Source organism: Mustela lutreola, chromosome 5, assembly GCF_030435805.1.
Source record: "Mustela lutreola isolate mMusLut2 chromosome 5, mMusLut2.pri, whole genome shotgun sequence".
NCBI classification, from domain to species: Eukaryota; Metazoa; Chordata; class Mammalia; order Carnivora; family Mustelidae; genus Mustela; species Mustela lutreola.
In genome coordinates this window covers 1,104,930-1,122,268 of record NC_081294.1, presented here as the reverse complement: position 1 = coordinate 1,122,268, position 17,339 = coordinate 1,104,930, and the positions used below count along the sequence as shown (strand labels likewise).

At 58.7% G+C, this 17,339-nt stretch overlaps 1 protein-coding gene and 1 long non-coding RNA gene across 2 annotated transcripts; both read left to right on the top strand.

The window, feature by feature from the left end:
- Positions 1 to 555: 555 nt before the first annotated feature.
- On the top strand, positions 556 to 1,492 carry MRPL36 (mitochondrial ribosomal protein L36). The gene is made up of 2 exons (XM_059173589.1): positions 556 to 731; positions 1,067 to 1,492. The coding sequence occupies exon 2, from the start codon at positions 1,090 to 1,092 to the stop codon at positions 1,417 to 1,419; it is 330 nt and encodes a 109-aa protein (XP_059029572.1). The 5' UTR covers positions 556 to 731; positions 1,067 to 1,089; the 3' UTR covers positions 1,420 to 1,492.
- A 142-nt stretch (positions 1,493 to 1,634) lies between these two features.
- Positions 1,635 to 4,076, top strand: LOC131831546 (uncharacterized). The gene is made up of 2 exons (XR_009353682.1): positions 1,635 to 3,258; positions 3,474 to 4,076. It is a non-coding gene; the product is annotated as an uncharacterized LOC131831546 (long non-coding RNA).
- The last annotated feature ends 13,263 nt before the right edge of the window (positions 4,077 to 17,339 follow it).

The following is a 17,339-nucleotide window of genomic DNA, read 5'->3' as shown; positions in this document are numbered from 1 at the left end:
GGCGTCGCGCACGCGCGCTGCGCTCCGGCGGGAGCGTCCCGGGTGGGGGGGGCCGCGGCCCGGCCGGGAAAAGGCGGGAAACTGGGCTCGCGGCTTGAGCGCCCGCGGCCGCCGGGAGGTTCCCGCCGGGGCGGGACGGGGAGGACGGGGGGCGCAGGGGCGCACGCTGGCCGGTCACTGATGGCCACGGGGGTGTCCCCCGCGGGGGCTCCGCTGGAGCGAGCGGCGAGCACCGCGGGGACAGCGCGGCCGCAGGGAGCGGCCGGCGAGGTCAGGCGGCCCCGCGGGACCGTCAGCCCCGGCGCCCGTAGACAGCGGCCGCGGCGGGGCGGGCGCGCCAGACCCCGCGTCCGCCGGGCCGGGCCGTAGCGGGCGGTGGTCCGAGGGCCGCGGCGAGGAGCCGCCCGCGGAGCCCACCGCCTGCCCCGGGAACCCCCGAGTGCGCGCCCAGGTGCTCCCCGGTTTGGCGTGGGCTCCGGGTGCGTCCGTGCCCTACACCGGCCGGCGGGTCGGGGGTTCCCGTGCGGGCGGGGGCGGGGGCCGTCCCGGGATCGTGCGCGGCCCCGCCTCTGCGCCCGGCCCCGCCTCTGCGCCCGGCCCCGAGGGGGTGACCACGTGACCCCGCCGCCATCTTTCTTCCTGGCGCACAGTCCGGGCGGCGGCGTCCGCGCCCCATTTGCGCAGGCGCTTGCGAGGCGCGCGGCTCGTCGCCCCGACCCGGTACTTCTCAGGTGAGGGGCGCCGGGAGTCGCGAGGGCCCGGGCGGTGGCTGCTGCGGGGGCTCGGGGGTCCCCGCGTGGGCCCCAGCCGCACGCCCTGCGCTCCCCGGACGCCGCGGCCGAGAAGGGCCGCCTGGTATCCCCCGCGGGCGGGCATGTCCGGGGCCCTCGCGGACCGTCGGCGGCCGGGGGTGCGGGGCGGGGCGGGGGCGCGGGGTTGGGCTCGGGGGGGGCGGGCGCGGGATTGGGGTCAGGGATGGGGGGGCGGGGTTGGGGTCAGGGGCCGCGGGGGCGCCGCTGCCGGGGGTGCGCGAGGCCCCGCAGGACCGCGTTCTGCTCCCGCTCAGGTCCGGCCGCGCTGGCGGCGAAGATGCTGGCGGCGAAGATGCTGGCGGCGAAGAGGCTGGCGTCCGCCCTGGGCCCCCTGCTCCGGCCGCGGCCCCCCCCGGCCGTGCCCCGCGCGCTCTCCACGCTCCCGCCCGGACGCCCTGGCGCTGCGGGGGCCGCGGGGCTGCCCGGCCTTCTGCTCCCCGGCCGCCTGCTGCCCGCCCTGGCGCCGCCCGGCCTGCCGCCCGCGCGGGGGTTCAAGACCAGGGGCGTCATCCGGGAGCGCTGCCGGGACTGCTACCGGGTGAAGAGGCGCGGCCGCTGGTTCATCTACTGCCGCGCGAACCCCAAGCACAAGCAGAGGCAGCTGTAGCCGCGGCGTCCCCCTCGCGGCAGGGCCCCAGCGGCACCGACAATAAAACGGGAACTCGCGCGCTCCGTGTCCACGTGTCCAGCCTCGCGTCCTCCTGCCTCTGCGCGTCCTGTCGCCGCCCAGCTCCGGCCCTCGGTCCCGCAGGGCCCGGGGTGGGGGGCGTCGTGCGGACGGAAGACCGGGGGGAGCGGGGCTGCCCCGGCCCACGACGCGGCCGGCTCACAGGGACCCAGATCCCTCGGGACGGAGGGTCCCCGGCTCGGCCGCGCTCCCACGGCACCGCCCGGTCCCGTCCTGTCCAGACGACCCGTGCGGCAGCCTGGAGAGCAGCTCAAAGTCCAGGCCGACGCGGCTTTCCGACCGCAGACGGAGTCGGGGCTTCAGCCGAGCGTGGCGGCCGCCCGTGAGCACGCGCGAACACGCGTGTGTGGGGGACGAGTGCGTGGTGCTGCGCGGAGCCGCGGCCCGGCTACCCTCTGCCCGCGTGGGGCCCGACCCCGTGGCGCAGGTGTTCACCGGCCCTTGTCTCGGGTCTGCCGGCCTCGCCACATGGTCCGAGCTCCGCCCGCGGCCTCGGGTGACCTTCCTGTCCCGGGGCGGCTGGAGCGGGGCCCACTGGGTGGGACGGTGGTACAGGGCGCAGAGTGTCGGTGAGCAGCGTGTGCAGAGCCCAGGGAAGGCCTTCCCCAGCCATGCCGTCCCGGGGAGGGAGGTGGGTGCGGGCTGACTCCCGCAGGCCCCACAAGGGTGCGACGCAGGGGTGTCCCAGCAAGGGGCCCTGGCGGGCTGGGGGCCGAGCAGCGTCCTGCACGGGAAAGCTGGATGACCCCCCCCCCTCCCCCCCCCCCCCCAGCACGCAGGCAGCTCTGAACCCTGCTCCGGCGCTGTGCCTGTGGTCCCGGCCTCGTGGGCCCTGACTCTGGTACCCAGGTCCCCAGCACAGGGCCCAGAAGGAAAAGAAGGAAGCGCCCTTCCCTGCAGCGCTTCATCCTGCGGACGGGGGTTCTCTGGGTTCTGCAGGAGTGAGGACCGTCTTCCCCCCCATCAAGTGCTGCAGGGACCCTGTCGGGGTTACATGCAGCTGGGCCTCGCAGAGGCTGATGTTTGTAGCTGTTTCATTCGAGTTGAACCGTGTTGAGAGCAGATGCTCGCAGGTGGTCATTCCCGTCACACCAGCACACGGCTGGGACACGGGCGGGTTATCCTGCTCGCTACTGCTGGCCCTCGGGACAGACTTTGTCTGTGCCCGGCTGCCCCGGGCACTGGAGGGTGCTGCATCCTAGGCCCCCTCCCCCGGGGTGCCAGAAGCACCCTCATCCTGGGCGTGACAACCAGATCTCCAGACGTGGCCAAGGGCTCCCAGGGCACGCTCCCCCACAGGAGCTGATACTTCCCACCCGCACACAGGGTTTGTGGAGAACTGAAGCCCTGGGGGGGGACCCTGTTTCTGTCCTGCTTTGCTCTCGATCTGCTAGAGGGGCTGGTCCGTAGTAGGCACTGAGCAAATGCATGTGCACTCACGTGGTAGCGACAGGACAAGGCCTTTCGTTCTCTCCACCTGGTTGAGGCAGGCTTCTGTCCGGCGAAGGCCACGGCCTCATTCTGAAGAGTTGGCCGACAGGTCCTGTTCATGGGAATGCAGCCCCATCCTGCGTGGGGGAGAAGTTGGGTACTGCACTGATCCAGGACATGCACACAAACACACACCGCACACACCTTACTTCTTTTCAGTTGTTTTCTCCTCGACAGGTAAGTGTGAGGTCTTTACTTGCCCTGTGACTGCCTGGCTCTGCAAATATTTGGTGGTGTCCTGTACGCGGGGAAGTGACTCTCAAAGAGGTATCCGAGGACAGGCAGTAAGCAATGTACAGAAGCCGGGGGGTGGGGGGTGGCAAATCCACAGGAACCTGGGATCGTAGTTGATGGGCTGGGATTCTAAGAGGGTGTTGATGGGTTTTTAAAGCATTCATCCCTCCTGGGGTTAGTCTCTCTTCAATCTCAGGGGGCTGCCTGTGTGCTGACCAAACCATCCTTATGGCTCCGTTGCTTTTCAGTGTCCGGATGAGCCCACGTGTCTAGCCAGATGCAGCAGTGAACAGCAAGCCTCGTTGCAGTCAGGAGGCAGCAGGCACACCCGTCCCCCTGTGCTCGATCACGTATCTGTTGTCTGTGCCTTCTACTAGCCAAGTAGTTGCTTAAATACTGTATGGCCTGAAAATCCTAACAGCTAGAGTTACATTTGCAGAGAAAGTGTGTCAGCTCCTTGTTTGGGTCTTCACAGTAGTTCCCCATCTCACCCTGGGATTTGATTTCACAATGACCACAACCTGCCAAAAGAGCTTCATGGATTTTCTATTATCCACACATGAGAAGGAGCTTTGTAAATGCTGCCCGTGAGCAGACAGCAACTGAAATAAAAGGTGCTATTTGTAATAGCACCGAAACCAGGAATGTTTAGATACAACCTAACAAAATTTATACACATTCCATACACTTAAAATTACACAACACTTGAAAGAATTTGAGTAAGATCTGCAGATTAATCTATACCATGTTTGTGGGTTAGAATACATGATCGGGTTAAGTCTCTCCAAACTGATCTACAAACTCGATGTAATTTCAATAAAAATCCCAGCAAAATTGTTGTACAAATGTCATGGTTATTCAAAATTTTGTATGGAGAAGCTAAGTATGCAAATGAGCCAAAATTTTAAAAATAGAAATGTTGAAGGAAGCCTGCCCCCTGATATCAGAGCTTACAATGAAGCCACAGTAGCCAAGACACTAGTCCCCATGCAGCAAAGCACACAAAAGGGAAGAGCGTGGAGGGGTCAGAGATGGACCCGCACATCCCTGCTCAGGTGATTTTCAAAACAGGATTAAGGGCAATTCAGTGAAGAAAGGACAGAGTTTTATACACAGAGTGCTTGAAAATTGAATTTCCAAATACACAAAATAATTCTCAACATACGCCGATATTAAAAATAGGGGCATGGGGCTGGCTCAGTGGGTTGAGCCTCTGCCTTCAACTCAGGTCGTGATCTCAGGGTTCTGGGATCAAGCCCCGCATCGGGCTCTGCTCAGGGGGGAGCCTGCTTCCCCCCCCCTCTCTCTGCCTGCCTCTCTGCCTACTTGTGATATCTCTCTCTGTCAAATAAATAAAATGTCTATTAAAAAAACAAATCATAGAGCTAAATGTGAAATCTAATATTATGAAATCTTCACAAGAAAGCGTAGAAAATACATGTGACTTTGGGATCTGCAGATTTATTAGCTAGAATAGCAAAAACATGAAAGAAAATCATAAATTGGATTGCACCAAAGTTCTATCCTCGAGATATTTTCATCAAAGTTCACATCTCTTCAAAAAATGTTAAGTAAATGAAAACAAGCCAAAAACTGGAGAAGATGTTTGCAGAACACCTATCTGATAAAAGGTTGGGTCTGGATTATATGACGAGATCTCAGGACTCAGTGCTGGGGAGACCACGAACCCGCTGAAAGTGGCAAAAGACGTTTCACAAAGGAACAGACGCTGATGGAACATAAGCAGATCAAAGTGTTTAACGCTGGACTTGAGTGAAATGCACATGAGCATCACGACAAAATCACATACTTTACAGAATGGAAAGCGCAAGATGCTGCAGCCAAGGTAACTCGCCGGGGTGGCGCGGCCTTGCCGGACCGGGACCAGCCGATCCAGTTAAGCGACTCATTGCCAAGTGGCCCCGCCTTGAGTACTTGTCCAAGAACAGTGAAAACTGATGTTCACAGTGAGACCTTTACGTGGATGTAATGGTTTTACTTACAACCAAGACAAACAAAACCACCAGCGGGGAACAGCCCACGTGTCCCTCAGCTGGGGAACAGGTCCAGCAGGTATGGCGCGCTCCCACAGTGCAGTGCTCAGCAGCTGAGGACGGAGAAGTGGCCCAAACGCGAACACGGATGAACCCCAGACCCGCCGCTCCGACCGACAGAAGCCTGCCCTCAGAAGGCTCCGGACGCCACGATCTCGGTGCTGCGACTAGTGGAGAATCCGACCTGCGGGCAGGGAAGGCGTGTGGCTCGGAGCTGGGGGCGGGGGCCAGGCCGGCTGCGAAGGGACGGGAAGGAGCGCTTTCGGGTGATGGGACTCTAATATGCGCTGACTGGGGTGGCCGTTTCGTGACAACACACGCTTGTAAACTCACAGAACCTCGCTTCAAGAGACCTTGCAAAAAGATTCCCCAATGGAATTGCTAGATAGCAAATAAGGATCAGATGAATCTTTTTTTTAAAAAAAAAGGAAGTCCGTGAGCTGTGGGACCAGGTCCAGCATTCTTCCCGGGGGAGAAAAACAACAGTTGAAGAAATAACAGGGGAAGTGTTCTCATATTTGACAAAAACGATAAATCCACAAATCCAACGAGCTTAATCAGGAGAATTATGAAGAAAACCATATAATAATAATAGCATTATCAGATTGCTAAATATCAGCTAAAAAGGAAACCTCTAAAACCCAGGGAGAGAAGCAAGGCTGATTCCTCACGGAGAGACAGAAACAGCCGCACGCTTATCAGAGGCCATGCGGCCCAGAACAAGAACACATCTTCAAGGGGCTGGGAGTGCGGCCGTCCACAAGGGGCTGGGAGTGCGGCCGTCCAGAAACCTGTGTCCCGCGAGGACCTCTCAGGACTGAGGCTGAAAGGCGAGATCTGGGAGCATTCAAGGAAGCAGAGATCGGCTCAGGAGCTGCTTGGCTGGATACAAAAGACATCTTTCCCTCCTTTAATATCCTTTTGAAAGAACGCTCTAAAGAAACAATAATGGCAAAGTGTCCCGGTGCTCACAGCATCTGCAGGGCTGCGGGGGGAGGGCAGGCGGCCAGGAGCAGACGTTCCCAAGGCGTTATGTAAAGGCGAACTGTGACGTCACTGTGCGCCCTATGCACACAAGCAAACAAAAAGGTAAGTGCAGGAAGCCAATTACGGAGAAATTATGCAATATTAAAGTTATTCATTTAAAATAAGAACACCAAAAGAGGAAAAAGGAACAACATATTGATATGTTAAACAGGAAATGAAAGTAAAACCATAGATTTAAATTCAGCCTTTTTGGTACTCACAGCACACGGACATGGGCAAGTATCCTTGTCAGACAGTGTGAAGAGCGCGACTTGGGGCACCTGGGGGCTCGGTTGGTTGAGCACCCAACTCTTGATTTCAGCGAGGATCAGGATCTCAGGGTCCTGGGATCAAACCCCATATCGGGCTCCATGCCAAACAGAGAGTCTGCTTAAGATTTTCTCTCTCCCAGGATGTGGAGAAAGGGGAACCCTCTTACACTGTTGGTGGGAACGCAAGTTGGTGCAGCCTCTTTGGAGAACAGTGTGGAGATTCCTCAAGAAATTAAAAATAGAGCTTCCCTATGACCCTGAAATTGCACTCCTGGGTATTTACCCCAAAGATACAGATGTCGTGAAGAGAAGGGCCATCTGTACCCCAATGCTTATAGCAGCAATGGCCACGGTCGCCAAACTGTGGAAAGAACCAAGATGCCCGTCAACGGACGAATGGATAAGAAAGATGTGGTCCATATACACTATGGAGTATGATGCCTCCATCAGAAAGGGTGAATGCCCAACTTTTGTAGCAACATGGTCGGGAGAGAGAGAGAGAGTCAATTATCATATGGTTTCACTTATTTGTGGAGCATAACAAATAGCATGGAGGACAAGGGGAGATGGAGAGGAGAAGGGAGTTGAGGGAAATTGGAGGGGGAGGTGAACCATGAGAGACTCTGGACTCTGAAAACAATCTGAGGGTTTTGAAGGGGCGAGGGGTGGAGGTCGGGGTACCAGGTGGTGGGTATTATAGAGGGCACGGATTGCATGGAGCACTGAGTGTGGTGAAAAAATAATGAATACTGTTATGCTGAAAAGAAATTTAAATTTAAATAAATAAATACAAAGATTTTTTTAAAAGACTCTCTCTCTTTCCACCCCTCCCCCACTCTCTCGTGCTCTCCCTCTCTCTCTAAAATAAATAAATCTTAAAAAAGAAAAAGCAAGACCCAAGTATATGCAGTCTAGAAGAAACCCGTTTTAAATGTAAGTGACGGAGAGGATAAATGACAGAAGAAGTATCAGATGATAATCAAAAGGAAGCTGGAGGGTCTATAGTAATGTTGGTCAAAGTAGATTTAATCACCTTAGCAGGTATCACGATAGATGGGTTAATTAATCAAGAACAGATAATACTAAATCTTTATGCGTTTAAAACAGAGCTTCAAAATACAGAAAGCAAAAATCTATAGAACTACCAGGAGAAACAGAAATAAAAATCACGATTGGTGATATCAGCACTTCTCTTTCAATAATTGGGAGGAAAAGCAGAAAATATTAAGGGTGCAAAAAGATTTGAACGACACCATCAACCAATTTAATCTAATCGATATTTATGAAACCTTCCCCGGACATCTGCTGCAGAAGCATCTTTCTTAGGCTCATAGAGGATGTACCAAAACTGACCATATTCTGGGCCATAAGATGAGTTTCAATGTATTGCAAAGGACTTCAGTCATAGGAAATATGTTCTGACCACAGTGGTATGAATCTAAGATTTAACAACAGAGACAACTGAAAAGTCACTCAGGTAATTGGAAATTAAACAACACAATTCTAAATAAACCATCCGTCAATGAATTCAAAAGGAAGCGTGGAAGGCATTAAAAAGCAATGCTTAGGGGCGCCTGGGTGGCTCAGTGGGTTAAGCCTCTGCCTTCGGCTCAGGTCATGATCTCAGGGTCCTGGGATCGAGTCCCGCATCGGGCTCTCTGCTCAGCAGGGAGCCTGCTTCCTCCTCTCTCTCTCTGCCTGCCTCTCTGCCTACTTGTAATCTATGTCTGTCTAATAAATAAATAAAATCTTTGGGGAAAAAAGCGATATACGGAAATGTATAACACTGAACGCTTTTATTAGAAAAGGCAAAAGGAAACCATGCTCTTTACTTCTACCCAAAGAAACTCGCAAGTGGAGAGCAAAATCCAAATGATAAAAAACAGAGAAGCAATAGGAAAATGGGAGCATGTGAAGGCTGCTTCTTTGGAAGGAATCTTTCTTTAAGGTTTTATTTCTTTCCTCTTTGCGAGAGAGCAGGGGCAGGAGCAGAGGGAGAGGGACAAGCAGACTCCGTGCTGAGTACAGAGTCCGACAAGGGGCTCCATCCCGTGACCCTGAGATCATGACCCGAGCCGAAATCAAGAGTTGGGCCCTTCCCTGACTGAGCCCCCAGGCCCCCCAGAAGGTCCGGAATTTAATGTCTGGTAGCGGCAGGAGCTGACAAGTGGGCTGACTGGCATGCAGCCAGATTTTCGGGCGCCTCTCCCCTGCCCCCTCCCCTCCCCTCCCCTGCCCCCTCCCCTCCCCTCCCCTGCGTGCAGGAATCGCATCCCAGATCACATGCTCACCTCTGCCCATCTCGGGCTCTGCTCCCGGGGACCGCTGGCCCACTCATCCCTCATGCAAAGCCAGCCAGGTCCCTGCGGGAACGCTGATGGACGTGACCGTCTCCCAGTGGCTTCCGCCTCGAGAAGGAGAATCGTGAACAGACAACCGGGGCACCTGTCCTATCGCGAACGTGAGGGGAGGTTCACTTGCAGACGTGAAAACACTCTGAGAAGGTCGAACAGTTCACGCGGGGCGTGTGTGCGCAGCAGGACTGAGGACATGCGGGGAGAGGTCTCCAGGGAGCTCCCACCTGGAAGGGTCGAAGGGCGCCTTGGAAGAAGGAGGAAAGCAGAAGGTGGTCAGCGGCTGGGGACCACGAGTACCCCACCCCGGGAAAGGCCGGACGTACGACCACACCCCCCGTGTGCAGGAAGCCTTCCACAGGTCAAGGAGAAGCCAGGTAAGGGCGCGTGGCAAGGAGAATGGTGGGAAATTATTTGCATGAATTTGGGGTAGGAAGACCTCCTCTTCAGCAAGGCTCAGACTCCATAAGTCAGAAGAGAAGAAACACAACAGGCTCACTTTGGCAGGTGAAAGACGGCACTCCTGGGCCATGAGGGCCAGCCCTAAAAGTGGCCACTTGACGCCAGAGGTTGGACGGCGGACAACAGATCCGTGTTCCCTGCCCTGCTTCCCAACACCACGGCAAGCTCCGTCTGCTCCAGGAGCCAAATCTCCAAACCCCTCTCCCCAGGCAGCCTCTGGCTTCTGGTCGGGATGGAAGAAAATCCGATCCCCTTCTTCCTGCCGTGGAGAGGACACACCACCACCTTGGCCCTCTGTCCCCCCGGGGAAGCCGGCAACGGGGCTTGGGCTTCCCAAGTTCCAGAGACACAGTGTCCCACCACTGGGGAGGCTATGTCTGCTCTGGGCCTCAGGGCCCCGTCCAACCCCTCCCCTCCCCCTGACAAGTGCCACCTCAGAGGGATGGGGGTCTGGAGGTGGGGCCCGGAGTCTGCCCTGAAAAGGCATAGACTGTCCACCAGGGCCTCGGCACACCCTCCAGGACAAGGGGAGATGCTGCCATCCAGCACATTCTGCAGAATAAGACCGTCTGGGAGGGAATCCCCAGCCACGGACAGTAACGCCCCAGAGGAGATGGCAGGTTCACAGAAGGCATCACCCACTCTTAAGGTCCAGCAAGCCAGCAGAGAAATGGACAGAAGGCGTGAACAGGGAGAGTGTGGAAGATCCACTGAGATGGCGGGGATCTCATAGTAATCAAGGAGTGAGAAGAAAGGAGAAATGAAGCAAGCACTTGCCCATCCGATTTGCACAAGTTTCGCGGAGAACGCGCTCCAGCGTGGACGGCTGGTGGTGAGCACGGACTCCTGGCCCTGCGGCCAGCAGTGCCCGTGCAGGAACGGAGCAGCAGCCCCCGCAGATAACACATGTGTCCCCAGCCACACCTGGTGTGCTGAGTGCGCCCCTGCACACGCGGAGGACTGCAAGGGGCTGCCCTCGGAGCAGTGCACGTCACGGCAAAGACCTGGAGCGAGCTCAGGGTCAGGGGCCCTGGGAAGTCAGCTAGGAACCCTCAGAGGGAGGACACGGCCGCTGCGAGCCACGGACACCCCTGAGACAGGGCTCAGCATCTTGCGTCTGGAAGAAAGTTCTGCAACAGCGTGCCAAGCACGTTTTCGTACATGTGAACATTAAACTCTTAAAAACCCAACCACATGCTTTTCAAGGTGAAAATACCGGGTGCCTGTGTACGAAACAGTCTCAAGGAGCGCACAGCAGGTGGCAACAACGGGGCTTCTCGGGGCAGTGGGCAGGCAGGGAGTGCACGGGGCCTCCCTTGTTGGCGTAGACGTGGTTTCCCTTCCTTTGAGGAGTCGGGTTTGCGTCTCCCGTTTGTAACTGATTCCTGAGAGAGGAATGTGGAGTGCTGTGGACCGGACCCTCATCGAAGAGAATTTGAGCCACAGAATGACAGCACAGGACAGGGAGGCCCGCAGGCCCGTCCCCCCTACCCCTGGACCTCCTGTCCCGGCCTGGCCATATCGTGCGGTCATGCACACTGCGGCCCCGTGCCTGCCTGCTCTGCGTGTGTCCACTATGAACGCCCGCGCGGGCGGAACGCCCCGGGTTTTCAGGCTTCCAGCCCCGCTTGCGCTGCCCGAGCCGGCGGTGCCCTCCTTACCCAGCCCACAAGACCACCTCCTTCTAGTGTCTGACCCGTGCGAGGCAGCCAGCCCGGCCCCGACGTGCAGCCTGCAGCTCCTCCAGTGCCCACACCTGCTGGCAGCCGGCCCGGCCCCGACGTGCAGCCTGCAGCTCCTTCAGCGCCCACACCTGCCGGCAGCTCCGCCGTTCCCACTGCCCTCTTTCCTCCGGGGGCGCCAGGACCCTCTAAATATCGTAACCCACTTGTAAGCGTTTCTGTTTTGTCATTATGGCATGGTTGACGCACAGTACATTCGTCGGAGGTGTGCGGCGCGGGGACTCATTGGTACACTTCGAGAGTGACCACACGAGGTCTAGTGGGCACCTGTCACCACACACGGCTCGAGCCTCTGTGCAGCTGAGCGACCGTCCACTGGGGGACGCGGAATCGCTAACTGGAGTCGCCGCGCGCGGGAACCCCCAGCACGTCCTCATTTTGTAACTGGACCTTTGCACTGTGCGCCCCCCACCCCCGTCTGTGCTCTGCGTCTGTGAGCGGGGTGGGGGGGGGTTGGTTTGGTGATGTTTTGATCCCACGTACAGGAGATCGTAGGGTGGTGGTCCTTCTCGGACTTCGCGGTATCCCCTCCGGCTCCGCCCATGTTGCAGACGGCAGGGCTTCATTCTCGCTGATGGTGAGCAGCGTTTCGTTACGGGCGGGCCCACCTCAGAGTGGCCATCCGGCAGTCCGTCCCTTGGGCTGCTCCCGTATCCGAGCGACCGTGGGCAGTGCTTCAGGGAGTGTGGGGCCGCAGTCTTCTCCCATCAGTGTGCTCGTTGTCTTTGGATAAACACCCAGAGGAGGGATTGCTGGGTCATTCGGCCGTTCTGTTTAGGTTCTGAGGAGCGCCCACACTGCTTGCCCGTGTGGCGTTTCTTAATCTTGGACCATGAGTGGAGAAGACAGGTGTCTTCTACTGTTGCTTTACCCCTTGGGGACGTCAGTTTCTGCAAATGAGGGTCTCTTGCTTATTGTGGCCGGAGGTGGGCAGCCCCATCGCTACCTGTTCTTGTCAATAAAGTTTTATTGGCAAACAGCCACGGAGCCTCCTCCATGTGTCATCTGTGGCTACGTCCACGCTGCGGGAGCAGACCCAAGCAACTGTGGCAGAGGACCTAGCGTGCGGGCTCTCCCAGAAAGTGAGGCATGTGTTCGCGTCCATGTGAGGCCAGTACAGGACACGAGCACGGATCCCCGTGCAGAAATCCTAGCTGGTCCCCTGCACCGTCTCAGGAAGTCTGGAGTGTGGCTTGTCCTAAGGCTCCTGTCTCACGTACAGCCGTTTCCTCAGTGATTAATGCCATGGGTCACCAACTGCGAAACTGCCATCAGTTTAATTACCTCATGTGCCACTTGAGATAGAGGAGCAGGTGGAGTCTCTTCTGACTGGTGAATCAAAAGTTGTGACTCGTCATATATTAACCGCTCACCCAAATATTTAAGATTTTGTTTTGCATCACATTCACGGTGATGGATACATGTATGAGAAGAGTCCTGCTTGGTCTGCTGAAATGTGCCATCAGCTATATATTCTGTCCCCTGCGGGAGACGGGCTGGAAATCACAGTGTTTACACAGAATATGCAATGTCTTGCCCTCGTCCGTGGAGGAGGGCCCCGTGAAGGCACTCAGAGCTGTTAGAGCCGCTGCTCTAACAGGCTTTCAGTCCTGTGCCTCACCAACAAGTCTTGGTGCTTGGTTTCCGTGCTCACAGGAAACCTCATGGCACAAGATGGTAGCTGGAGCTCCAGCTATTACATCCAACATTCCAGGCAGACAGGCAGGGGAGGGCTGGAGGACAAACCCAACACCCACCCCTCCACACATCCCTCTCAGCCTTCCGGTAAGCAGCTCTCTGAGACCCACCATGGATTCGCTAACTTGCCAGCAGCTGGTCCCGGCTCCAAAGGCAGAAAACCAGTCTTCCAGCTGCATGGGCTGGCGAGGGACTGCTGCTGTGGAAGGAAAGAAGGGAACTGATGCCCGACCGTGGCTGCTCCCATCTGTGTCCGGAACCTTGTGTGCCTCCAGGTGAAAATCTTGGGGGGGGGGGGCGCCCCTCTCTGTGTAAGGAAAACCCGCTTTTTCCGAACCACCAGTGGTGGGACTCCTGCAGTTAGTGCTGGTTTCCTGTCCCGTCCCAGTCGTGTTCCTGGAAGAGCTCACACGGCTTCTCAGTGCCCAGTGACTCAGAACTTGTGCTTCTCTCCCGTTACCGTTTTGAATCGCAGGCGCTTTTGCTTGCTTGGGCGTTTAGTGCAGTTACCGTTGGAGCCCGAGAGTATCAGTCTGGACCCTCCGAAGTAAGCTTCTCCCGTCTCCACATCAGAGAGTCGTCCGTGGTTCCCCTGCGCCGAGCGACGGGCTCTCAGGCGGCTCAGCCCGGCGGGCGGCTCCCAGACGCGGGGCTGGGGGGGTGCGCCACTCACCAGCTCACTTCCACCCCGGCTCTGCTGTGGGGCCGCCTGGGCCTCTGAACACGGACCTTACCAAGTTCCAGATTCACGGGGCCCCAGGCCGGGTCAGGGTCCATGGAAGGCAGGAGCCATTCCCCGGCCCCTGTGTCTCCCCCCCCCGCCCCCCGCCCCCTCCCTCTGGGTCCCTCCCCTCCTCCTTCCTCCTCTTCCCCCGCCCCCCGCGCCCTCTCCACCCCTTCCTCTGCCCAAACCTGCTTTCTGGGCTGCTTCTCTGCTCTCTTTCTGGCCTGGTTCTCCAGACCACATGGCCCCTGCCGGGGTGACAGTGCTAAGTCCCCCTGTAAGCTGCGGTGGGCAAGGGGCCTTACGTCCCCGCTGTTGAGCTTCCCCTTCCCCTCCACACTCCGTCCCTCCTAACTGTCTCCTTGGCTGGACTCCCTGTGAATTGGGACCTGGGGTGGTGACAGAGCCAGGTCTGAAGAGGCAGACGCAAGAGCCGTGGTTCCCACGTCCCATGACAGGTGCGGGGGCGGGAAGCTGGGCGGAGGAGCACAGGGAGGCTGGGTCTCTCCGCCCTCGGTGCCCACGCGCCCTCTCTCACCGGCAGATGCTGTGGCTTTTCTCAGTTGGCTCCGTGGCCAGTGTGGGGCTTGAACCCACGACTGTGGGACCCAGAGTCACACACTCTACCGAAAGACCCAAGGGTCCTCTCTCCCACCATATCCTTCCCTAGATATTGGGGTGGGCTGGCTGTTGGCTCCCGAGTGGGAGTGTGCAGCGAGCCCACGCCCGGCTGCCGGGCCACAGGGAAGCTGACCCAAACCCTGGCGTTCTGACAAGAGCCGCACTACGGCAGCCACTAAAACCATGGCCGTCCCCATTCCTGGGCCTGATATGTGTGGCCATCGGAGAGCTGGCGGTGTCAGTGCCCAGCAGGGGCTCTCTGAGCGGGGTCGCACCTGCCCTGGGGCATCCCCGCAAGTCCGGTGAGGGCCTGGCTGGGTGCCATTCGGGCCCCCTGCTGTAGGATGCTGTCCAGGCCACGGCAGGGCAGACACAGGGCCTGATTCCCAGTCCACGCTGTGGGAGGCTCCAGGGGTGCCGAGGGAGATGGAGCCCGGCATCTTGGAGGATTGTAAGCAGAGTGCAGGCCGTCGGAGGAGCCGTCGGCTGTGCGGTGGGGGGACGTCCGTCCTGCCCATCCCTGGGGTGGCCCTCCTGGTGTGCAGGCTGCGGGGAGGATGCAGACACAGAGCAGCCCGTTGAATACAACGAGGCTGGCAGGGCCCGGCGTCCGCAGGCAGAGGCCGGAGGCCGTCCTTGGCAGGACCGTGGCTCCCAGCATGTGGTGCAGCCGGCCGTGCCAGAGGCCCCATGGCTCTGCGGGCCCTGGCGAGTCATGCCTGAGGGCCTCTTCAGGAAGAGTCATGGCAGGGAAGGGCCCGCGGCAGCGCCTGCAGCCGGCCCTGCCGGGCAGGCCACCGACACAGTGATGAGCACGGATGGTTCGTTGCAGCAGCGAACGCATCAGCGTCAGGTGATGGCTCCTGGAGGCTGGACACTGCTCTGCAGACCCCTGGTACCTGTGATCAGCATGTAAATCCATAGACTTCGAGGAACCTGGGTAAGCCTACATGGTGTGGGTGGGCCTTGCCCAATCAGTTGAAGGTCATCAGTGCAAAGACCCATTGGTCTGAGGCAGAATTCAGCCTTATGATGGTGGCGGAGTCACCCGGGCTGAGGTTCCAGCTGCTCCTGCGTGAACCAGACTCAGGCCTACAACGCCAACTCCCACCTGAACGTCCAGCCTGTCGGCTCAGTACAGCCAGACCCACCGGGCCCCCAAATCCCTAACCCATTGCTTTTGGCTCTTCTTTGGAGAGTGGGGTCTGAGCTGGCTGTGGCTGGGCCTGGAGTCTGGCTTCTGCCCACTGCAGATCACCCCCGGCAGTTCTGCAGGCCAGTCGGACACGAGGGAGCCCCCTCCAGGCAGGCAGGTGCACCTCGTGCCTGCAGGTCCTCCCGGGGCCCTCACCCTGGGGCCCTTGAAGGTGTCCTCACGGAGAACCCACTTACAGGGCGAGGTGCCCAAAGAGCCCCGGTGCGGGTCTCTCCACCGGGCACATGTGGAGGAAGCAGCCAGCCCAGGCCGCGTGACCGGCCACAACATGTGCTGAGCCCACGGTGCCGGCAGGAGCGTCTGTGTCCCGCAGATGTGCATGCTGGAGCCCTGGCCAGTGCGACGCACATGGAGGTGGAGCCCGGGGAGGTGGTTCCCTGTAGGCGAGGTTGGGGGGCAGGGCGTGGTCTGATTAGTGCCCTCCCCCGGATAGACCCCCGAGAAGGTGCCCACTCCCTGGGATGGACGAGGAGCCCAAGTGTCTGCGGGCCAGGAAGGGGAGCCGGATCTGCTGGCGTAGCACGCCGACCGCCAACCCCCGACCTGTGGCCGTCGGAGCCCTGAGAGACCCCTGTGTGCTGTCTCGGCCACCCAGCTTGTGCTGTCCCACGCGGTGGCTGAGCTCAGGAGCCCACATGGGGGACCCTGAGCCGTGTCAGTCATCCAGAACATCCCTGCACACACCGGCCATGGGGGTAGGCCATGGAGCCCAGCCTCAGGGCCCCCAACAGTGAGGACGCACCCCTGCCCGCCCGCCCTGAGCCCAGCTGAGCTGCTCACCCCCGGGCCGCCCCTCTCTGTCCGCCAGTGCGAGAGCTGCGCCCCCGCCCCCCCGCCTTGTCCTCAGACGCGCTTCCGGAGAGCACAGTGAAGGACAGTTCTGAATTTCCCACGGGCTGTGAGGTGAAAGCGCCCCCCTTGCTCCCTGTGCCACAACAACAGCGTGACTCGGGTATCGTCCACGCCCGTGACCGCGGGCACTGCCATCCGTGGGGCAGCTGAAAGCAGGCGAGCTCAGCCTTCCGGAAAACTCATGATGGATTTTTTCATTTCTTCCCCTTTTAAGGGTCCCCCTGCCGAGAGTGCGCTGTGTGTGTGCAGACGGGATTTAACCAGACTCCCCAACCTCACTGTTTTTTAATAAACCAGCATAAAGTAGAATGTATTTACATAACGCAATGATCCGTGAAGGGTACCATAACACCCAGGACCACATTAACCGCTTGAGTGGAATTCATTAGAAATTAACTACCACGTAAATTAATTTTCCCATAGTCACAAGGCTGTAATGGCAGGAGAAGGGACCGTCCATCAGTGCTGCTGACAGGGGACCTGTCACCGCTGTTATTTATAGGTGAGTGCGTTAACCCGCGGAGCAGGCGCACTGGGCCCAACTTGGAGCCTCCAGACTCGTAAAAGACTGTTTTGGAGGCCCCACATTCCCCTGTTCATAAGTGATCTGGTCTCCTGACCCCTCACCCATCCACACGGGGCAAGGGCCGGCCTGAGGGACTCTGCTCACCGTGCCCTACAGATAGAGGGATGACTCGGTTTTAAAAGCCTTGTCGTGAACTGTGTTCGTAGGAGCAGAGCTGGTGAGAGTCCCAGCCTTTCCAGGAGACATGGGGGACACAGAGCACAGAGCCTGTATGCGGGGTGCACACACGTGTGGGTTGCACAGTGCGATGTGCGTGCACACCTGTGGGGCGTCTGCAGGTGCCGATCTGAAGGCTTCTGCAGGGCTCAGCAGAGAGCAGGAAGCTCTGAGACCCTCCATGCACCGGCCCCGGGTCCCCACTATCCTGCACTGCGCCCTGGTTGGGCAGCCCGCCCCGTCCACCGCGGGCGTTTCCGAAGCTGGGATCCCGTGCCCCATTTGGACAGAGCCGAGAACAGAGCGCCACGGCCTCTCCCCTCCAGGCCAGAAAGCTGGGTGGTACTGGGG

Coding starts and splice junctions, on each gene's coding strand:
- MRPL36 (XM_059173589.1), top strand. CDS start 1,090: ATGCTGGCGGCGAAGATGCTGGCGGCGAAGAGGCTGGCGTCCGCCCTG.